This window comes from Gadus chalcogrammus, chromosome 8, assembly GCF_026213295.1.
Source record: "Gadus chalcogrammus isolate NIFS_2021 chromosome 8, NIFS_Gcha_1.0, whole genome shotgun sequence".
NCBI lineage: Eukaryota > Metazoa > Chordata > Actinopteri > Gadiformes > Gadidae > Gadus > Gadus chalcogrammus.
Genome location: NC_079419.1, coordinates 12,146,167 through 12,170,287, shown reverse-complemented (window position 1 = coordinate 12,170,287; position 24,121 = coordinate 12,146,167). Strand labels below are relative to the sequence as shown.

Below are 24,121 nucleotides of genomic sequence, written 5' to 3'. Positions count from 1 at the left end.
AAAGGAATATCTTTTAGATATTCACTTTAATTCTTAATAGGCTAGGTAATAACGGCATAATTGTTGTGCGGATATAGTGTTAAATGTAGCAAATAAAATGTCAATGCCAGGGGGTTACTAATTTATGTTTTGATACAAACTAATCTCACCTAATTTTTGGAAAGGATTATAGATAGATAGATAGATAGATAGATAGATAGATAGATAGATAGATAGATAGAGAGAGAGAGAGAGAGAGAGAGAGAGAGAGAGAGAGAGAGAGAGAGAGAGAGAGAGAGAGAGAGAGAGAGAGAGAGAGAGAGAGAGATAGATAGATAGATAGATAGATAGATAGATAGAACTTTTATTGTCATTGCACATGTTACAGAGCAATGAAATTACCAGTTACATTCCGTCCAAGAAACATAAAAGACAATGTGGGGAGACAGGACGGAGAGACTGTCAGAGGCTCGTTTGATAACAAACATGCTGCCTTCTTTAGAAAATAAAAATAAAAAGCTAAACAAGAGGGTAACGAGGGAAAAAAAGTGAATACCTAAACTATGCTCCTCTAAGGGGGGCACAGTGTAGGGATTAGCAAAAAACACCTCAGCATATAAGCAACATATCAAAAACATCACAAACACATGTGGGAGGGGGGAAGGGTATCGGGGAGGGGAGGTGTCACAGCTCAGACCCCGGGAGGAGGACGCAGCCAACGGGCGCATCGCATCACTCACGGCATACTGTACTGCAACGAGGGACGGAGAGGGGGAGGGAGTCCAGTAGGCGGTGAGTCCAGGGGGTGTGTGTGTTATCTGTGTGTGTGTGTGTGTGTGTGTGTGTGTGTGTGTGTGTGTGATTCCAAGGACTCCATCTCCACCCAGACTCAACAGTGTCTCTCCCGTCTGATGCTGGTGACGAGGACACGACCGTCGCCGTGGAGACGACCACGAAGAGTTCTGAACCTGAGACAAAGTTCACGGGAGGTGGAGGATAGGGAAGGGGTGGCAGGGCATCTGTTTGCATAACAACCAGGGGAGTGGAGAGATATCAGCCTTCCAAGGCCGAAGTGGGGGAGCCAAATGAAGATAACGATTGATTTGGGTCAGGCCGACCTCTGATACGCTCTGCAGTATTCCAAACTCCAGAATCCACCAGGCCGCCAATACCAGGCGGCCTGGTATATTGGTAAATAATTTACCTTCGACGTCTTTCCACATGGATCCTGCATGTTGTTTCCATGTCTTCCCCATGTTCTCTTTCAAAGATAATGAACAAAAAGGTTAAACATTGATGGACTAGATTATTTAAAACAATCTTGTGAGTAACGTCTCCGGGCAGAGGTTTTCATTCAGGGCACCATGGCGGACTTCGGAATGATGTTGAGGGCTGCTGGAGACTTTGGATTATTTCAGAAGATTCTACTCATAGCCATATGGTTTCCCTTCCTTTTACTATCGTTTATCTTTGCCAGTGTCCTCTTCGCTGACTCTGACCCAGAGCGCCACTGTAACACGGACTGGATCCTGGGGGCCGGTCCCAACCTGACAGAAGAGGAGCAGCTGAACCTGACCGTTCCCCGGGAGCCAGACGGCTCCCTCAGCCGGTGTCTGATGTACGCTCCGGTGAACTGGACCCTGGACTCCATCCGCCAGTATGGCCTGAACCACACCACCGCCTGCCGGGACGGATGGGTGTACGACCAGACCCTGTACCAGGCCACCATAGTCACCGATGTAAGTCTTAGTGGGTTATGGGTTTTGTGGTTTTGAGAACAGTTCTTGTTTCACAGCTCTATGTGGTTCCTACAGTTTGATCTAGTTTGTGACAAGGCGAACGAGTTGGCAGTGGCCCAAACGGTGTTGGGGGCCGGCATTCTTATCGGTTCGCTACTGTTCGGACCTTTAGGAGAATCGTGAGTTTTATCTGTATTTCGGCTGGTTATTTTTTCATTTTCTGTCGGGATGGAAATTGGCGGGCACCTCAAGATTTTTATAATTAATTTTATTGATTTCTTGGTACTGATCTATCACGGTTCTGTAAATATTGGGATTCTATAAATGTAGCGATTGCATTGCATTATTATTAATACTGTATCCCTTATGTCTATGTATTTCACACATCAATATTCATCATAAAAATATATGACTTACTCTCGGCTACTACTATTTATATAATAATATAAATAAATAAAAGTGAGACACAAATTCTAAATAATAACAATTAAACCTTTTTTCTGCCAGGTTTGGCCGCAGACGGACCACTCAGATTCCAGTGCTGTTCCTTTTTATATTCACGCTCACAGGTGGCCTTAGTCCCAACTACTACTTATATCTGGCCTCCCAGTTTGGGGCAGGTATGGGGTATGGGGGCTTCCGGATGAACGCCATCGTGCTGAGTGAGTACACCAAAACACAACACGTCTCTTCCTCTTCTCTTAGTAGTCTTTACTCATCTTAGAACCCAGTGCAATTATAAAGTAAAGGCAGAAACATCAGTCAACCATTAAGTGCAAGTCATTCACCATAATCTTGGATGTAAATATACAACAAAACTGTTAATCTTCAGACAATTCCATTCAGATTCAGAATAATGGTACGCTGAACCTGTAGCCTATAGTATAGTTTAACCTGCACTATGTATGTTTGCCCAAGGTGGGGGACAAAAAAAAAAGATTTATTGAGAAAAATCCACCTACTTTCTAGTTCAGATATTTTTCTATGGAGGACTGAGCTGAAGTCGAAAAAAGGACACAGTGCGGGTTTAAACAGACACATAAAATGCAAAGAAAAAGCTGTTTTCCAGCCACTAATTCTTTGACCTCAAAACTGAAACACAAAAGGCCTGTTGTCGACACATGTCGAGGGTTTATGCCATGTGGGCTATACTGCTGACTGAATATTGACTAACGAGCATGGCTCTCCTTCCCTGCAGTGACTGAGTGGATAGGGATAACCAAGCGCTCCCTGGGCGCGTGTGGGGGCCAGTTCTCTGGGGCTGCCGGGCTGGCGTGTATGTCGGGGATCAACTACCTAACCCGTGATTGGAGGCTGGCTCAGTTGGTCATGGCGGTGCCGATGGGCCTGGCTGCTGTCTACATATGGTATGTATGGGTCACGACATGCAGCAGTGGGACACAGGGGTCACACGTAATGATGTGACCCCTGTGTCCCATCATTCATCATTCAGATTCAGGGGGCCCCTGAGAGGGAGAGGGCCCTAAAAAGGGTCCTGGGACATAAATCGTATATTATTTATTTATGGACTATTTCCCCAAATATTTTAAATTCAATTAAACAATTAAACATTGTGAATTTCCTTCTTTTTTTTTTTTTATATTGAGGAATTAATGTAAAAAAATAAATGTTTTTCAACATTCATCATCATTATTTGGCAAAAAAATCTTTGGGTTTAAAGGAAGTTTAAGAACTTTGACATAGTTGTCTTTTGTATCTATGTGAGTTTAGGTGGCAATCTCTAAGATTTCTGTTTCGTTATCTTTGTCTTTTAGGTGGTAATTCTTTCAATAGATAAAAGTAGTGTCGCAAAAAACACCCAGTTTCATAACATTCATTATCCTGTAAATTATAAAACTTTTATCAACGGGAGAAAGGCTCAATCACCATTGTATAACCTCATTCAGTGAAAGATACTGACTGACCTATTGACAGGAATATCTTTTAAATATTCACTTTAATTCACAATAGATTAGGTCATAACAGCATAATTGTTGTGTGGATATAGGCTTAAATATAGCAAATAAAATATCACCAGGGGTTTGCTAATTTATGTTTTGATTCAAACTAATTTCACCTTACTTTTGTAAAGGTTTATACCGGAGTCGGCCCGCTGGCTGCTGGACAGGGGGAGGACAGAGGAGGCCAAAGAGTTGATCCTCAAAGCAGCGGCCATCAACAGACGCACCGTTCCAGAATCCCTATTCGAAAAGGTATCTTGCAAAGGTCTATTCGAAAGAATATATGTATATGAATTAGAGCTGTCAAGCGATTAAAATATTTAATCGTGATTAATCGCATTAATGTCATAGTTAACTCACGATTAATCGCGTTTAATCGCAAATTATTTTTCTATGCTAAATATCCCTTGATTTTTTTGTCCCATAATTCTTCTCATTGTAATTATCTTATCAACATGGTGAAGTGCATTGGCTTGCCTTGTGCAAATTATTTTTTATTGATAACAACATTGGCATATACTGATCAAAACAGGACGATACAAAAGAAGAGCCTATAGAGCAATTAAACGACTGCTTTGAACAAATGTCATTTGAACATGGCAGTCAGGCTACTGCTTCTATTTTTTGAGCCAAAGAAAAAAAAAAAAATAATAGTTTTTTATCATAATATATTTATTTAGGTCTACTAAACTAACTTATTTAATGGTTTGTATTTACTTGTTTATTCAATCAAGTATCATTAGCATGCATATTAGGTCAGCCATCTTATTTATAACAAACTTTTTAAGCATTTAAGTGTTTCAGTTACAATTGAACAGGAGGAACCCAAGAACCCCAACAGGAGGAACCCAAGTTCTATTAAACCAGAGGTTTATTGTACGGAAGATGAGAACAGGGAAATAACAGGAGGTGGACAGGCGAGGGAGGAAGACCACGCAGGACTGAGTAGGTGGTCGGAGAAGATTGATGGAAAGGCAGGCAGCGCTACAGGCAGGCAGATGAGCACAAAGGGTTGATTTCAGGCAGGTAGGGGGTTGTTGATCCTGGGGCAAGGAGAACCTGGAGATTAACAACACATGGAAACATGGAACACAAAACTAAGCTAGAAATATTGATTTCTCTGGAGCCTAGAATATGTTTGTAACAGTTGAAACAACAGTGGCGGGTGAAGAACCAGGCTTTATATGCAATTGGGATGATGACTGGAGATGAATTGACAGGTGTGCATCATGAACAGGTGGAGTTGCAGGAGAGGTGGGCTTGGTAAGGGGCCCTGCCACTCTGCTACTCCCTGATGAACCAACTTTAGAAGTTTGAGAAGCCAAGGAAAGACCAGTGCTGTTCAACCGTTGTTGGTGTAGACCACTCTGCCACGGTCTGCACCTTCCCTGTCTTCACCTGACCGCTCTGAAAGATTTATCCTAGGAATGAAACCGAACCCACATTGAACTCACATTTCTCTGCCTTGACGACGTACAGCTTATTCTCAAGGAGTCTGTGGAGAACCTGTTTCAAATGGATGATTTGTTCCTCCATGTTGCCGGAAAAAAACAAGGTCATAGATTTATGAAAAAACTGAACAGTTGAGGAAGTCTAGAGAACATAATTTGCAAGAGCCTGAAAAACAGCTGGGGCATTTGTAAATCTTTTTTTGAACAAGTGGTGTTTGGAAAGCCGTTTTCCATTCGTCTCCCTTCCTATTTCTAACAAGATGGTAGGAATTACTGAGGCCCAGCCCGGAGAAGATGGTCGCTCCTTGGATGGGTTCAAAAGCTTAATTTATCTAAGGGAGAGGTTACTTGTTCTAAACAGTGCTGTTATTTAGGCCATGGCTGTAACAATTTCTAATTATTATCATATTTATTTATTTATATAGAAGAAACAGATACTCGTATATTGTTAATATTCCAGAGGACACTCTGGGAATTCTACTGAAAATTAATAATATAATCTCATCTAATCCATAACAGATTACAGTGAATAAAACTGTGGAGAAAGGGGGCATATGGGTCCTTATCAAATCACCTGTGCTTCGAAAACGCTTCCTGATCATAGTATTTGCATGGTGAGTTGTAGTCTACCCTCTCTACATGGACTCAATGGAAATATTGATAAAAAACTGAAAGCAACCTGGCACTCATTATAGCATAACATTTCTGTTACAACACGAGGTTACAAGGCTCCTTCCACAGATGTTTACTCCAGGGGTCTGGAGCTCCTTAAGCAATCAACGCTATTGACAAATCATCCATCGATGCTAGTGTTCGTTTTATTATCCGTTTGTGTGTTGTTGTATCCCTTTTTGTACCAGTCACAAAAATTCAAAATGTGAAAAAGTTCTGTCCTCGTGAAATCAGGAAATAAGTAGAAGAATACAGTGACCTGTGTTTTATACTTTTCTTAAACTCTTCCCTATCAAATCCTTTAGGTTTGCAGTGAGCCTCACCTTTATCTGCCTCGGGTTTAACGTGGGGAAGTTTGGGCTGGACATCTTCCTGACCGAGCTGCTGTTCGGACTCACAGAGTTACCGGCTCATCTGCTGTGCTTCTGGCTGTTGGAGCTCGCAGGCAGGAAGTTATGCCTGATGTTCACCATCCTGGTGGGGAGTCTAGCGTGCCTCAGCATCCTGGCTGTTCCCGCAGGTAGCACACATTCCCGGACACATTATATAGGTGGACGGGACAGTGTAGGGGTGTGGGTAACAGAACACTTTTGGTTGGTTGTAATCTGTAACCTCACCACTGGATGCCACTCAATCTCTCGTACTGCACCTTTAATGACATGTATTTGTATTCACTGTAAGGCGCTGTTGATAAGAGTGTCTTCTTTTGTAGTAAATCACATGTTTCTTTGAAGCTAAAGATGGTAGATTTGGCTTCATATGCGTTTCCTCTCTGCGTCATCACAGGAAATGCCATCGCTGTGACCGTGTTGGCCATCACGGCGCGGATCCTTATGACAGTGGGTTCGAGCATATCCAGCGTTTACATTCAGGAGCTGTTTCCCACGTCCGCGAGGTAAGAAAACAACACACCTTGAGGTCCTTTGAGTGGACCTCTGAGTTTATTTAGTTTGTCAATCCTGATGGCGATAATGGTGATGATGATGATGCTTTGTGTTGATGACGAAGAAAATAAGGGTGATTAGGATAATGATTATGATTAATAATGTGGATGAAGGGGATGAGGATGATAATGGAGAATATGAAGACAAGGACAGTGATGCTGATGATGTTTTCAGACATACTGCAGCTGGACTAGGGGGCCTAGCGACTAGAGTGGCAGGGCTGTTGGCTCCCTCAGTCAACCTGCTGGTGGTGTACCACTACTCCATACCCATCTCAGTGTTCAGCAGCCTCACCTTGCTGAGTGGAGCCCTAATCTTCCTGCTTCCAGAGACGCGCGGGATAGAGCTGGCAGACTCCACCGCACAGGCTGAGATCCAGAGGTAAAAACTGATCCATAATCAATAACAGGCCAAGGGCCGGAGGTAACAACTGATCCATAATCAATAACAAGCCGAGGGCCTGAGGTAAAAACTGATCCATAATCAATTACAGGCCAAGGGTAGGAGATGCCAACTGATCTATATTCAATAATTGATCCGAATTTGAAGTTTGGCTTTAAGTGCCCAGCTTGTTGTTGGTCTACTCTAGGGGTTGTCACTCCTGTCCAAGTTGTGACATACATACACAGGCAAACACACACACACACACACACACACACACACACACACACACACACACACACACACACACACACACACACACACACACACACACACACACACACACACACACACACACACACACTTATCATGACCACAGTTGTACAACACAGTACCATTCTGATTGTCTTTCTTGCATGTGCTATTCTGTGTTGGGTTTCAATGGCAGTAATGGAACCAAAATGGAGACGGGAAGAAGGTCTATCACTGATGACCACACTGCTGTTATTACCTCAAGCAAACTCTAGACTCACGGCCACATGACCACCACCACCTTCAAGATCAAATTATCGTGTGTGTGTGTGTGTGTGTGTGTGTGTGTGTGTGTGTGTGTGTGTGTGTGTGTGTGTGTGTGTGTGTGTGTGTGTGTGTGTGTGTGTGTGTGTGTGTGTGTGTGAGAGAGTAGATGACAGGGGAAATAATATGGTTTAAATTGTAGAATTTAAGTTGTAAATCTTGTTTGTGTCTTTTCCATCATCTGTTGTAGTTAATCGGGTATTATTCAGTTGATTGTGTTCACCTGTCTCTCCGTGTTTTAGTTTTAGTTTGCTATTGAAACGATTTTTCATAAAGTCAAATATTCTGCTCATTTAATATCTGTCCTGAGTACAAATCTTTGATAGTTGCTTGAGATCAGTGGAATTGATATTTGGTGAATGGTGAACTGAACGTACCCGTTTGCAGCTCCTGAGCGCACTGTTTACCTGCATTCCGAGGATTTACTGCGACCGGCATGCCAGCATGGCTTTTAAAAACTATAACAACTATTTAGCTACCACTGAAGCCAATAGTGCATTAGCATATTTGAAAGTGTTTCCACAAACAAGTACTGATTTGAACGGCAAAAAAAACGATTTACTAATTGAAACCTCCGACCAGACTCAATGACAATCATCACAAGAAGGGTATGCACTTGAGCCAACACCCGCAAAGTTTCAAGATGAATCGAGATCAGCCCCAAACATCCATATCTGGAAATAGGGGCCTAATCTGTAGCCTCTCCTGCTAGTTTTAAAAGGCTAAATCGTAAGTCCCATTTGGCCCACACTTACAACATTAGTGTCAGATTATAAAGCTTGGCGTGGCCTACAACTTTTCCATCGAGACCATTGTCCTCTGCCTCACTGCATAATCCGCAATTTTTGATTTAACTGAAAAACCTACTTTTCACACCTCATCCCAAAACACAAATTCTAACCAAACCACCTCTAATTTATTCCTCATTACCCAAATAATTGTTTTTTATCAATCATTTCATATGCCTTGAAATGGCCTATGACCTGCATTATATGCAGTAAGGCCCCCACAGGTGAAACATTTTGAAGCAAACAACACAGATATTATGTATGCATGTTTTACCATCTTCCCCTCAACCGTTTTTCAGTCGTCATGATACCTTCTTTATTGGATTCTGCACCCTGTAATTCCGCACCCTGTTTTTCTATTTAGATCATGTGTACCATGTACGTATGGAAGCATATATGTAGCAAAATTCAAATGGCAAAGCAATTTGCAATTACATTATGCAATTGAAAATTCATTTTCATAATGTAATTTGTAAATACGTTATTCAAAGTGTATTTTAATATGCAAAGGGCCAATGCAATCCTCAATTAAATTTGCAAAAGTTATTGCAATAAAAATAGAATAACATTTTGTCAAATTCTTGAGTTCCTTTATTCAAATTGAAAAGGTATAGCGTCCCCGTGATTGCAATCCACTTCGCCATGCTCCGGCTGTTGCGATATTCAAATGAAATTTCGATCCGCAAAACACTTTGCAAAAGATTTTGGCAAAACGTAATCCAAAACGTTTTCCAAAAAGTCAATATGCAAAGTGGCAAACGTATCAGCCAATCAGTGTCTGGGCGGGAACTACGTCACTTGCTCGTTATTTCCATGTTCACGTTCGTATGTGTCTTGTATTGAACGTGTATTGTTTTTGTATTGAACATGTATTGTTTGTTGCATTGAACATGTATTGTTTGTTGTGTTGAACATGTATTGTTTGGTTTCTTCAATTACACCTCTGGTCAAGCAAACCAATATTTTATTATAAACCTTATTATTTTATGAGCTAAATGGCATATTCATAAATGTAAATACTCGAATCAGAAACCGCTTTTTTTGATTGATTGATTTCATTTATTTCAGACGTATCAAAATACAAATCAAACATCGCAAATAACACCAAACAAAATAAAAAGCATGACACTACAATAAACAAAAGCGATGTGCCAATTATTTCACTAAAGAATTTTTTTTTACATACATTCAATTGATTTTTGTTGTGTTTGAGAATGAAACCAGGCAATACATGGGGAATATTCTATGTTCTAGAAATGGGAAAGCTATTAAAACACCTAGTGTGTGTCTTTATAATATTTTTATTTTATTTAATGCTGCATTTTGTATTTTTTGTGTCTGTATTTTATGTGTCTGCCATTTATGTACCCCCTGGCTGTTGTTGTATTGCTAATTGTCAATAAGATGTATTAAAAAAATAAACGTTTGTGTGTCAGGTGACAGGTCCATGGTCACCAATGGAGGAGATTATTGATACGCTCCGAAGTTTGGCCGATGATGTGGAGAACAATCGTGTTGAAGACACAGATGCAGCAGATAGAGTGCGTGTTCTGGGAGATAGGATAGACGACTTATCCTCTCTGGTACGTTTTGACGCCAGTATGGTAAACACAAAGATTTCCCAAGTGCTACAGGCACTGGGTGCGAAACATAGGGTCGGGAGACCCACCATGGAGATACCCTTGGAGGCAATAGGAAGTGACGTAGTTCCTGCCCAGACGCTGATTGGCTGATACGTTTGCCACTTTGCATATTGACCTTTTGGAAAACGTTTTGGATTACGTTTTGGAAAACGTTTTGCCAAATGTTTTGCAATGCGTTTTGCGGATTGAAATCTCATTTGAATATCGCAACACACGGAGCGTGGCGAAGTGGATTGCAATCACGGAGACGCTATAGCTTTTCAATTTGAATAAAGGAATTAGAATTTGAGATGGATGTATCACTGATAGTTTTGAGTTATACATTCTAGGTGCAGTGTGTATGGTTTACTGGCCTCTAGTGGTGAGGTAGCAAATTAAATTAAACTGGATTTCCACCATCCCCAACACGACTTAGGAAAATCTACCGTAGCCTGAATTGGCCTGTAAGGTGCCAGTGGGTACTTCCAAAACGAAGTCATGGTCTTTAACAGCAGCGAGTGGCAAAGTGTGCATTGAGCTATCAAGTTCCTTGATAGATTTCCTCATTTCCTAAATACTTCCTAAGTGTAAGATGCTTTGAATTAAAGTGTCTGCAAAATGCTATAAATGTAACTGTAAATTACCTGTAGTTATTAAGTCTTTAAAACTATGGGTAACAGTAAGTAAGTAAGTACAATTTATTTATAAAAGCACATTTATAACTGTTTGCAGTGACCAACATTGGAATAAAATGAAAAAATAAAAGACATGAAACCGGACATCCACACACAACAAAGGCAGTAGTGCAGAGGTCAGGTAGTTAATGGGGAGGGAAGGGAAGGTTGTACAGATGGGTTTTGAGCATTGATTTAAAGGCATAAATGGAGGGGACATCACGTATGTCGGGTGGCAGTTGGTTCGACAGCGGAGCAGCTATAGCGAAGGCCCGGTCACCTTTTTGTTTCAGTCTGGAGCGGGGGATGTGTAGAAGACCCTTATTAGAGGATCTTAGGGACCTAGTGGCTGAGTGGGGGTGTAAAAGGTCTGATATATAAGATGGGGCCTGACTATTAATGGCTTTGAACACCATAAGAACAGTCTTAAAAATGATCCTTTGTTGTACTGGCAGCCAGTGAAGGGAAGCAAGAACTGGAGTGATATGCTCCCACTTTTTCGATCCAGTCAACAGTCTTGCTGCTGCATTTTGAACTATTTTGAGGAGTTATGAGGGACTGAGGGAGACCAAGGTAGAGGGAGTTACAGTAATCCAGCTGTGATGTTATGAAAGCATGGATGACTATTTCCAGATTGTGGTATGATAGGGTGTGCTTTATTTTAGAGATGGTTCTGAGCTGGTAGAAGCTGTTCTTCACGAGGAGATTTGCTTATTAAAGCATAGCTCCGAATCAAAAATGACGCTGAGGTTTCTAGCAGATGGTTTTAAGAATGAGACTACCTAGGTCAGTGAAGATGGGTTTATTGAATTTGGAGGGGTTAAATATGATAACTTCCCATTTGCTATTGTTTATTGGGGGGAAATTATCCCCCATCCAGTCATTTATCTCCTTGAGACGCTCTAGGAGCGTCTGGCAATCCCTGGATCTCAGAGGAAGATATAATTGTGAGTCGTCGGCGTAAAAGTGGAACGACAGGTTGTATTTTCTTATTATATTCCCCAGTGGGAGCATATATAAACAGAACAGGATTGGACCCAGGATGGACCCCTGAGGGACCCCACAAGACAGAAGGGCAGAGGAGGAGTGCAGACCTATGGACACTGAAAACGATCTATGGGAGAGGTAGGAGGAGAACCACTGCAGAGCTGAGCCCCTAATACCAACCCACTGATGGAGACGGGCTAGAAGAGTGGGGTGGTCTACGGTGTCAAAGGCAGCACTTAGGTCTAATAAGACAAAAATGGCGTTCTCACCCGTGTCTAGCGTGAGGCGTAGGTCGTTAGACATTTTCAGCAAAGCCGTTTCAGTGCTGTGGCGTGCCTTAAAGCTGGACTGAAAGGGCTCCAAGACAATGGCAGAGTTGAGAAATGGCAGTACTTGAGAGAGGACTGCTTTTTCCAGAATTTTTTTAATGGATGGTAGTTTAGATATGGGACGGTAATTATTTGGGCAATTAACATCCAGGTTATGTTTCTTAGGCAACAGCTGGACAACCGCGTGCTTGAAACAAGAGGGAACAGTGCCAGAGACGAGGCATGTGTTTATAATGATCAGAATGCTTGGACCTATGGTTTCAATGGCGTCTTTGATGATCTGAGAGGGGATAGCATCATTGGGAGATGTAGAGGGTTTCATGTGCTTGATAATATCTCTCAGATCAACAAGGGTCACTGGTGAAAAATGATAAAATATAGCTGTAGCAGCTGGGGGACACGGTAAAGTGCTGGAAGCAGAGGGGGTAAAAGACAAGTTTTCTATTTATCAATAAAAAACCTTAAAAAAGTTTCACAAATCCCTGTGGATGATTCGACCTCTGGGGAGACTTCGGGGTTAATAATTGAGTTGATGGTGCTAAAAAGGATTTTCGGTCTGTGGGCGTGTTTGTTAATCATATCTGAGAAATGTTTGGCTCCGGCTTTCTTAGCCGCTGTCTGGAAGGCTGCTAATGAATTTCTTTATATATGATGATCAATTAAAAACGTGTCCTCTCTAATGCTGTTTGTCCTGTCTTGGTTACAGTAGAAATAATGCAGTGAAAATTGGCGGGTGTCCATGAAAGAGGACCCGCTCCCTCAGTAGAAGTAACGAGCTCATTCTAGGGTAATTAAAATAACTTTGATTACTAAATTCAACGGATATAGACTAAATAAGACATACTTCAAATGGAATATGACATATATCAAATTCCATTTCTTCCCTGTTCAACGAGATGCCACTCAGTTATACACACTGCACCTTCAATGTAAAGTTCTAAAACAAAAAGATAAAGTTGCTCTAACAAAGTTGATATTTCAATCGTTTCCTTGTCATGTCAAACAAGGGACGGAAAAAGAAAGAACATTTAGATTTCAGGGTTTGCAGAGTGACATGCAATTGTTTATAGAGCACTTCCTGTTCTTGTTCACGCTGGCAGTAAGAGAGGATAGTGACTGAATATGCATCTCTGGAGATCAGGACCCTCCGTGACCACACTAATCCTAAAACCAAACCATAACCCTAAAACCAAAATCAATTTGGAAACCCAATCCATCACAACAACCCTGGAACAAAAAACGGAACCATCAAATCCCACCCATAAGAACCCCTACCCCTAGAACCCTATTTATAACTTACACACACGTAACATAACTCTGCAACTATCCCATGACACATCCTATTTCCTTTTATGGTCTTCAAACCCAAACCATCAAACCCATAAAATGATTGTTTCAACGTCAATTGATCAGAATAACAGATTTTTAAATATTGTGGCATGGTAGTGTATGGTTATTTTACGTAGTCAGAATATATGTTACCCCTTTTCACTGGTCGGCCATGCCAAGAACGTTCGGGTTACGTGGTGACCTTGGTTCTCTGAGTGAAGAGACCATCTCTCCACTCCGTTACATATTCCATATGTACGGGGTAACTCTTTAAGATACCTTGCAGGAGACGGTGCCAGCTGTTAGATAGATCAAGTTCAAGTTTATTATAGCCATTTCAACAGTATATAAAATACAGTTGATAGGAATTTGTTTTGGTGTGCTCACATGTATTACACAGCAACATAACAACACAACATTACAAGACAGAAAGCCAAAACGGCACATAAATAACAAGGAGTACAACACTTAACACACATGAAAAACACACAATGCATGGTTCACGGGGAATGACAGCAGTAAAGTACAGTACAGTGGTGCAAAAACTGCAAGTGAGGTAGACCATGGAGATCTTAAAGACCTTAAAGTGCTTAGTGCTTGTTCAAGTGGCGTATAGCTTGTAGATAGGTACTATCCCTAAAGCGTGTTGTTTTACTTGTGATGCTTCTGTACCTCCTCCCTGATGGTAAGAGTGTGAATAAGTGGTGTGCTGGATGAGAGGGGTCAGAGATGATGTTCCTAGTTTTCCTGGAAATTCTGGTGTCATAGTGCGAGCCTATGGTAGGCAGACTACAGCCAATGATTTTAGAGGCCCAGCGTACTACCCTCTCAAGCTGTTGTTTGTCCTGGCTGGTAGCACTACCATACCAGACCAGGAGGGAGAAGGTGAGCACGCTTTCGATGGCTGCACGATAAAAATGGGTCATGCCTGCCTGACTGACCCCAAACTTCCTCAGCTGACGGAGGAAGTATAACCTCTGATGGGATTTGGAAATAATAAGACTAATGTTGAGGTTCCATGATAGGGACTGGTGGATAGTGGTGCCTAAGAAGCGGAAGGAGGAGACCCACTCCACAACTTGGCCATTAATGGAGATGGGAAGGTGCTGGCCTGCCTTTTTCCTATAGTCAATGATGATTTCTTTGGTTTTGGTTGTATTTAGTATAAGGTTATTGTCTTCACACCACTGCACCAGCTGTTCAACCTCAATCCGGTAGGTAGATTCCTCCCCACCAGATATGAGGCCTATGACAGTGGTGTCATCTGCAAACTTTAACATTTGAACAGATGCAGAGTTTGATGTACAATTATTAGTGTACAGTGAAAATAATAGAGGTGACAAGACACACCCTTGTGGGGCGCCAGTGTTCAGAATCCTTGGTGATGACACATTATTTTTTATTTTAACACACCGTTTCCTACTGGACAGGAAGTTTAAGATCCACTGACAAAGTACAGCATCAACTCCTGCAGCCTGGAGAAAATTGTACAGTCTGACAGGAATGATGGTATTATTAAGCCGAGCTAAAATCAATGAACAGTACACGGGCATAGGTGGACTTAGTGTTCAGATGTTGCAGAATGAAATGTGTGCAAAGTGAAACTGCATCGTCCACTCCCCTATTAGCCCTGTAGGCAAATTGGTGAGGGTCTAGCGTGATGTACGTCAAGTACCTACAAACTAGGCGCTCAAGTACCTTCATAACAACAGAAGTAAGTGCCACAGGCCTATAGTCATTAAGACAGGTTATGTTTCTTTTCTTGGGCACTGGAATGATCATAGCGGATTTAAAACATGCAGGTACCGTTGCTGTGTTAAGAGACCAGTTGAAAATGTAAGTGAGTATGGAGGCAAGCTGGTCTGCACAGCTCTTTAGAGTAGCTGGTGTCACACCATCAGGCTCTACTGCTTTATTGATTTTCTGATGCCGTAGCAGTCTACGGACATCATGCTCTAGGATGGAAAAGGTAGAGTGCCCATCCAACAGAGAATGTTGGAGAGAACTAGTCTGGGCACCATTGTTCTCAAAACGGCAGAAAAAGTCATTAAGTCGCTCTGGCAGGGAGGAGTCACAGTCAAGAACGTGATGTTTTGTCTTGTAGTCAGTGATCGCCTGTAGGCCTTGCCAGACATCCTTAATGTTGTGATCTGGAGTTTGTTTTCAAGTTTGAGTCTGTAGTTGGCTTTAGCTGTATTAACTGCTTTCCGGAGTTTGTATTTAAGTAGTATGTATTGCTCTTTGACCCCACATTTAAAAGCGTCATTTTTCTCCTTACACAGGCGCTTAACTTCCTTGTTAAACCAAGGCTTGGTGTTGCTGTAGATAGTAACAGACTTGGTGGGGATGCACACAGACTCGCAGAAACAGATGTAGGACATTACGCAGTCAGTGAAAGTATCTATATCATCCTGATTCTCAGGTTTAAAAACATCCCAGTCAGTGATGTCAAAACAGTCCTGCAACATATCTATAGCCCCAGGGGAGCTCCTCTTAACCCACTTATTGGCTTAGATGTCTTAAGTCTCTGTCTGTATTTAGGAACAAGAAATATGGTGTTGTGGTCGGACTCACCGATAGGGGCTCTGACTAGAGCCTGATACGCCTCCGGTATGGAGGAGTAGCACTGGTCTAAGGTTTTGTCCAGCCTGGTGGGGACACGAATCTGAGGCTTGTATCTGGGGAGAGTTTTCTGCATGGAGACGTGATTGAAGTCACCAAGCACCAGGACGGTCGAGTCTGGGTTGGAGTTTTCCACAGTGTGAATGTGGTCGGCTAGTTGTTGAGTGGCCGAGGCTGCCGCTGCGCTCGGTGGGATGTAGACCGCACAAAGGATGATGGAGGAGATTTCCCTTGGCGAGTAGAAGGGGATGCACTTCTCTGTGAGATGCTCCAGATCAGGCGAGCAGCTGGACGATAGAGTTTTGGTGTCTGTACACCAATTCTGGTTGATGTAGACGCCGACACCACCGCCGCGCTGCTTCAGCGAATCACTGGTGCGATCCGCCCGATGAAACGTAAAGCCCTCCTGTTGTAACGCCGAGTCCGGGATGTTAGTATGCAGCCAGGTTTCTGTCAGGCAAATGGCAGCACAGTCTCTAAAATCCCGTTGGAAGAGGATGAGGGAGGTGAGCTCGTCCTTCTTGTTTGCTAACGAGCGAACGTTGGATAGAATGAGGCTCGGCAGGGCTAGTCGGTGACCCCGATGTCTTAGCCGAGCTAGTGCTCCACCTCTCTTGCCCCTCTTCCTCGGCTGGTGTTTTGGTCGTCCTCGAGGGAAATTAGGTGGTAAATCCAGAACGGGAGAATGTGAGAGCGGCAGGTTGTCCCTTATGCGAATGAGTTCGGATCTGTCATACCGAATAAGCCCATTGCATGATTCCATAAATACACAAAACAGTATGTAAACAAAACAAACAAAGAGCAACACCGAGTCGCCATAATACGGCGCCATCTTGCGCAAAACAGCAATTAGCACTTATGACTAGTTTCCGAGTATCTTCTTTCCGAGTATCCCCTATCAGATAGATAGATACTTTATTCATCCCGAGGGATGTGAAGTATACCCAACACCATGTGAATCCCAAGAACTTTTTACAAATGAACACTATTAACATGTCAATCGGGACGATGCCCCGCAAGGCGCAAAGGCCAAGCCCGAAAGGCAGAAGGCTGCTCCGGCGGGTCTGCCAGACGCAAGACCCAACGCCGAAACACAGGTATAGCCCCGCCAGGTGCAAGGGCCAACTCTGTGCAGATAAGAAGCCCAGGTCAGCCCGCAAGTTGCAAGGCTGACCAATTGAGGGCTCAGAGTTACCTCTGAGTCCGAGCCACATCAAGTCCCTGGTACGCGAAGGAGGGTCCCGTTACCACATTCAGGCGGTAGAATCTGGTGAACGTGGAGTGGGAGGACCAAGTGGCTGCTGCGCATATGGTAGCAAGGGAGGCTCCCTGTCAAGAAGCCCAAGAAGTCAACACGATGCGGGTTGAGTGTGCTCGAATCCTGGTGGGAGCAGGAGCGCCCGAAAGGGTGTAACCTTGCTGGATTGTGTCCACAACCCAGTGAGAAAGTCGACACTTCGACAGTGGTCTATCCAAGCAACTAGTGTGAAAACACACAAAGAGCTGGTCTGACTTTCTTAGCGGCTGACTGCGCTGTGTATACTCAGACAGGGCCCTCCCGGGCAGAGTGCTAGCTGGTACGCTGCTGAGACAGGTGGGGACTGCAGCTCCATGCTCTGGGACAGATGAAAGTCAGACAGGACCTTGAGCAAGAAGGCTGGGTTGGGGCGATGAACCACCTTCGACCCTTCCGGAGAAAAAGTACAGCAGTCCCTGTGGACGGACAGCGCATGAAGCTCGCTTATTCTCCTAGCCGAAGTAATGGCCAAGAAGGAAGCTGTTTTTAGAAGGAGCCAGTTTAGGTCCACATTGCCGAGGGGCTCAAAAGGTGGATACCGCAGAGCCTCAAGGACAAGATCCAAGTCCCAGGGTGGTATCTGAGGACCCCGACTGGGCGATGTAAGCCTTCGTCCCCCCCTTAGATATCGGGAGATAATGGAGCAACCATCCTCACTAATGGCAAACTCTCCGATATGGACAGCCTTGATAGCTGCAAGCATGCCTCTCAGGGTGACTGCAGATTTACGGGCCTCCAACTGCGATTGCAGAAAGAGCAGGATGTCCTGAGTTGAGCCCAAGAAGGGGTCTGTCTGGTGTGCCTGGCACCACCCTGTGAAGACTCATCGATAAGTGTAGGCTGCCCTAGTTGATGGAGCTCGGGCCTCCTGCATCGTCCTCACCAACGCCTCTGGTAACCCTAGGGCCAGGAGCCGGACCCTCTCAGGGGCCAGGCTACCAGCCTCAGCCCTGCTGGGAAGGAGTGGAACAATTTCCCGCCTGCCTGAGACAGGAGGTCCCCCCTGAGAGGAAGCATCCATGGCTGACCCTCTAGTAGGGTAGGCATCATCGAGAACCAAGACATGTGAGGCCAAAACGGTGCAACCAGGATTAGCCTCACCTGCTCCATTTGTACCCTGTGCAGAAGGGCTTTGAGGAGGGTGAATGGGGGGAAGGCGTAGAGCAGGGTCTGCGGCTAAGGGTGCGCCAGCGTATCCCAGCCCAGAGGAGGATAGTCGTTCCTCAGGGAGTAGAAACGTGGGCAATGAGAAGATTCTCTGATCGCAAACTGGTCGACCTCGGCCCTTCTAAATCGGGACCAGATTCCCTCGACCACCTGGGGGTGGAGTCTCCTCTCTCCTGGACTTGGTCCCCCTCTGGACAACTTGTCCGCCGCCACGTTTAGGGGCCCTGGCACATGAACGGCCCTGAGTGAACTGAACTGTGGATGAGCCCATAGCCCCAGAGCTGTTGCCAGCTTGAAGAGGGTTGGGGAGCCCAAACCCATCTGCCTGTTGATACGTAGCAGTCACTGTGCTGTCAGTTCTGACTATGACATGCTGACCCTTGAGCAGTGGAAGAAAGTGCTTAAGGGCCAGACAAACCGCCCTCAGCTTCAACGAGTTGATATGCTGAGACCCCCAGCGGCCCCTCCAGGGACCGTTGATACCCTTACCTTTGTGTACAGCTCCCCAGCCTGCTAGGAATGCGTCTGCAAAATACGATCTGGCGGTTAGTCACCGACCCCATAGTCTGCCCCCTCCTGATGTTGGCTGGGTCCCTCCACCAGTGTAGGGCTCTGTAGAGCCTTTGGGAAACAGTCAACTTGACACGGGCGGGGCTCTGTGGACACACAGGGCGCATGTGAAGAAGGGCCAGAGGGAATATCTGTACCATTACTGCCATAAGGCCCATGAGTATGAGGCAAACCCTCTGGTCCCTCTGAGCCCTGAGGGTGAAGAGACTGAGACAGGCCGCAAAGGACTGCTTTCTCGCTGGAGAGAGGATAACAATAGCCCTCCTGGAGACTAACACCATGCTGAGGAAATTCGTTACCTTGCATGGTTGCAGTTTGCTCTTCTTGGTATTGAGGCACAACACCAGACAACCCCAGGTCCGAGGGGCAAGAGACATTCCGAACAGCAGGACCTGAAACTCAAAGATCCGGCCCTCGAAAGCAAATCTCAGGAATCGCCAATGCCCTGGCCAGATCGGAATCTGAAAATAGGCATCTTTCAGATCGGTGGTCGCGAACCAATGCCCTGCCTTGATGGTCTGCCGAACCCACGGAACCTTCAAGAACCTGCATCTTAGGGGGTGGAGGTACTTGTTCAGCCCCATGAGGTCTAAGATAGGGCGAAGACCCCCATCCTTCTCGGGGATGAGGAAATATCGAGAGAAGAACCCCGCTTGGGGTTATATCAAAATAATATAATAAAATATATAGATATCTATATAATATCATATATATTATCACGGCCAAAAGCTGTGTGCGCCTCGGATGATATTATGAATCTCAAACGACTGCGTCGGGTTCTCCGACATATCTAGTTCTTCCACTTCCACGTCAAACTGAAGTACAGACTGAGCGGCGTTATGGAGGAGAAAGGGATTGTTGCCGTTTGTTGACTCCCAGTACTTCCACAACGAGACTCGTAGTGGGGGTTATCTCGGCCATGGTTGAGAAGGAATTGGGGGTAAAGGAACCTTGGCTTTGACTCCCTGAGTCTGGATTGAACTGCGACATGGAGGAGAAAGGGTTTATTGCCCGCGATTGTTGCCCGGGATCGTCTCCCGCTGGAGCCCCGGCAACGGCGATGGAGCACCACCGCCGCGGGGCACCTGAAAAAGTGCCTTTGCAAGGCAGGAGGTTGACCGTCATTACTCTGAGTACGTTACGTCCGGGGCAAGACACAGAAGGGGACAAAGAGGGCTAAAACTCACTTTTGCTGCCTTTGAGAATAAAAAAGAACCAATCATAATTCAGTTTCACTGTTGTGAGGTAAATCATCCATACCATGTTAAACATAGGAAGGGCGGTCAGCCACATATACTCATAACTAGGGGTGTGACGATGCACTCAGCTCACAATTCGATAGTGGTGTCAACAATACTCGATTCGGCGATGCATCGCAATGCGGGGCATGCACGATTCAGTATCGATGCGGCAACGTGCCGTAATCGATTATGTCGCTGTTTATTTTCGGGCCTCGAGTGGACAATAGAGTTGGAAGTACATGTTAAGCGGCGGCGCTAGCTAGCAACAACAACAACACTAGCCTGATTTCCACCGGGGAAGTATGCGCCGCGGTCACCGTTGCTGATCGCTGCCACTCAATGAAACCATTTCCACCAGGCCCGCTGCGGAGGGTCTCAGCAGCGTCCCAGAAGCGGCGCGCCGAGTCACAGCGCTACCATTCTGTAGCGCTTCTATTTTTGACGCGAGCCGTTGCTGAACCACGTCAATTTCCACAGAGCAGATCGAGCCGGGCAGGACGTGAAAAAGTAGAAGCCATAGAGCATCCGGTCAATTTTCAAAATAAAACACAATACTCAGCTCATGTATCCTATCACAACTTCACATCAACATTAGTACGACGGGTCAGAGGGTCGGCAGCATGGACGACGAGAGACTGATTGTCGAAGTGGAGCAACATAAAATAATTTATGAAATATATCATCCTTTTTATAAGGACAATGTCAGAAAGGACAAAGCCTGGAATTGAATTGCATTAGTTGTGGGAGTGGAAGGTGAAAAATGTGCCTTTGTGTGCAGTAGAATTTTGATGCATCGCAATGCATTGTAGAATCGAATTGAATCGAATCGTAACCTGGTGAATCGTAATTGAATCGTGAGAGCAGTGCCAATGCACAGCCCTACAATTCGATACGATACATATTGGATTCACGATTTGATATTATAACGATATTTTGAACAAAACTTTTGTTCTTTATTTTAAAGACACAAAATATGCAAAACTATGCCATTTGCCCTATATTTCCATTTTCTTATGAAATTGTAAACAAGATGTGTTAAAGTAACATGGTATAGACTAATCATCTTGTTATAAATATTTTAATATCGCAATATTTCGTGGCACGAAATATCGTCACACCCCTACTTGCAACCAATCACAAATCAGCATTTATTTTTTATTAACGCTCTACGCAAATAAGCCTTCGAGTCAGTTGCCGCCTTGCGCGGCTAATAAAGCACTTGACTACTAACGATATCAACATGGAGAATATAATTCAATATCTACGAGAACACAAATATCCGAGGACACAGTTTGAACATCAGCTGAAGATAAAAGAGAATGGAAGACCAACACCGAAACTGAACATGATCCAGACCACAAAAGCAGGTGGCTCACGAAACTTATATTTATATGATTGGAAGATACATTTTCTTGACCCTGCACGCTGTCATGCATTACATTTAAGCAGCACGCACCATGAATGAACTTTACTTTATGAAGTTGAATTTTGTCTGCACGTTTGATTAAAAGTTTAGAAGCATTGCACTCTTCTGACACACTGTTAAGTGTCTAGTTGTTTTAGTTATTATTAACACGACGTGTCACGCGAGTATGTTTTTTTTTTTAATTTGTGTATGCCTACGCTTTAGAAATAACATGCACGTTATTTCATGAACGTTCTTGTTTGCCTCCCTGGTGGGCTCGGCCAGGAACCACTACTGCCGCCACGGGCACCACCACCGCGGGGCACCACCCCCGCGGGGCACCACCGCCGCGGGGCACCACCCCCGCGGGGCACCCTGCATCGGCTGATTTACAGTCAAGAGCCATGGTGAAGAGACAGATGCATCTGGAATCTGCGACTATCATCACTGTGATCCCCAACCGGACCAACATCAGGCTTGGACTGAGACAAGTCCCCACTGATTCCCTGGACTGTCTGGACTGGATAGTTAGGGAAGTCAAGGAGAAGGGCCTGGACATGTCGCCGCATATCATATATTGCCGGTCGCTGAAAGTAGTTGGGCGAGTGTTTTGCCATCTCAAGGCCGAACTTGGAGATGATGCCTGGGTAGCTGGAGAAAATCTAATAACACGTATGTTTCACAGCAATACACTCCCTGTGAACAAAAGCAGAGTGCTGTCGTTCTTCTCGGGAGAGGGCAGTGGATTGGATTGGGTGTGAACTTTCCTAAAGCATCAAATGTTGTCATTTATGGGGTACCTGACGATGTGGAGGCCATGCTCCAGAAGGTTGGCAGGGCTGGCAGAGATGGAACAGAGGCACATGCTGTTGTCTATGCCACCAGACAGCCCCCAGAAATTGAAGAGGCCGTACTGTAGGTCATTGACAAAAGTTAAAATGGCTGCTTTCGACATGCCCTCTGCTCCCACTTTGAAGATGACACAAAAAATGTAGAACGTGGACATTATTGTTGTTCATACTGTCACTCTGTTGGTAAGTGTACCTCTACAGGTTGTGCAATGTCAGTACCCAACTATGAAGTATTTCAAGAGATTTCTTTCCCAGATCAATATAGAAAAGTTACCTCAGAGGACCCAGAGCGAATTAGAGATCTTTTACAGAAATACAGGGAAAGTCTGTTCAGAGAAAACAAACATTGGTACACTATTGCCACAGCTGGCACAGAATTTAGCACTGAGCTTATTGATTCGGTTGTTGAACATAGTAGTACAATATTTGATCTTAATTACATCATGCAGAATCTCCCTGTATTCAAAAACAACACGGGCAAGACATTCTGAGGATAATGATTGAGGTATTTGGAGACTTTTAGTTCTGTGAGACTGCTCAGCCTCATGATGAGACAAGCACCATTTCCCATGCAATTACTTATTGCCTTCATTTGTATTACAACTGTCATATGATCTATAGTCTAGTCATATAGCCACTCTATCCTTCTTCAACCTTATTATTAGTTATATTTGTGTTTGTCGAAGTCCCAAAATTACCTGTTGCATCCTGCAACCCAAGGTGCTCCATTGCAGCAGCCAGAAAGAGTGCAGTCGTGTCCTTGATGACAAAGTCTTGGTTTGCAATCTGTAATCTGCATGTGGACCACCCTTTGCATTGTTGCACCTGTTAGACATACATGTCTTTGCTATATGTCACTGTCAATGTTTCTCTGACTCACATTTTTATATCCACCCACCCACTTGCTGACTGGCATCTTGTGCACGTGCTCACTCGTTCAATCTTTCATTGACACCTTCTCTCACACACACACACACACACACACACACACACACACACACACACACACACACACACACACACACACACACAGTGGCAACTCGGTTCGGTAGAGGGGCTCAAAGTAAGGACCAGGCAGGGTGTGAGGGTCCAAAGCCTCAAACGGCGGTTTATTACACTCGTTTCCAATAGTCACACAAGCGCACGCTGCACATCAAAGACGGGGGGGGGGGTTGCTCGAGTCGTGGTCCACGTGTCCGCCGTGCGGCTCACTATACGGTGTCTCGATCCTCTGCGTCGTCCTCTCTTCCACTCGACTCTCCCCGTTCTGTCGGCCGGTGGCCTCCTTTTAACACCTGGGTGTCTCCCGCCCAGGTGTTCCTCGTTTCCCCGATTGCGGCTCTCGGGAGGTCGGGGTTTGTCGCCGGCTGTTGGCCACCGGCGGTATATCCTGGCCTCGACTCTCCCGAACAGGGGGCGTGGCACCGGGGGAATGCCACAACACACACACACACACACACACACACACACACACACACACACACACACACACACACACACACACACACACACACACACACACACACACACACACAC

General features: G+C 44.6%; 1 protein-coding gene across 4 annotated transcripts; it reads left to right on the top strand.

Moving 5' to 3' along the window:
- The first annotated feature begins 826 nt into the window (after positions 1-826).
- On the top strand, positions 827-16,001 carry LOC130387084 (solute carrier family 22 member 13-like). Of its 4 annotated transcripts, none has more exons than XM_056596040.1 (11): positions 827-1,170; positions 1,457-1,718; positions 1,794-1,897; positions 2,226-2,380; positions 2,917-3,085; positions 3,811-3,931; positions 5,650-5,744; positions 6,108-6,322; positions 6,589-6,697; positions 6,921-7,127; positions 7,576-9,921. In XM_056596040.1, exons 2-11 carry the CDS (start codon positions 1,596-1,598, stop codon positions 7,652-7,654), a joined length of 1,377 nt encoding a protein of 458 aa, XP_056452015.1. In that variant the 5' UTR covers positions 827-1,170; positions 1,457-1,595; the 3' UTR covers positions 7,655-9,921. The 4 variants fall into 4 exon arrangements, with proteins under 4 accessions (XP_056452015.1, XP_056452016.1, XP_056452014.1 ...); XM_056596041.1 differs by lacking the exon at positions 827-1,170 and adding an exon at positions 1,177-1,302; XM_056596039.1 differs by lacking the exons at positions 827-1,170; positions 7,576-9,921 and adding an exon at positions 9,928-16,001 and having other exon boundaries at positions 1,177-1,718.
- Positions 16,002-24,121: the final 8,120 nt, after the last annotated feature.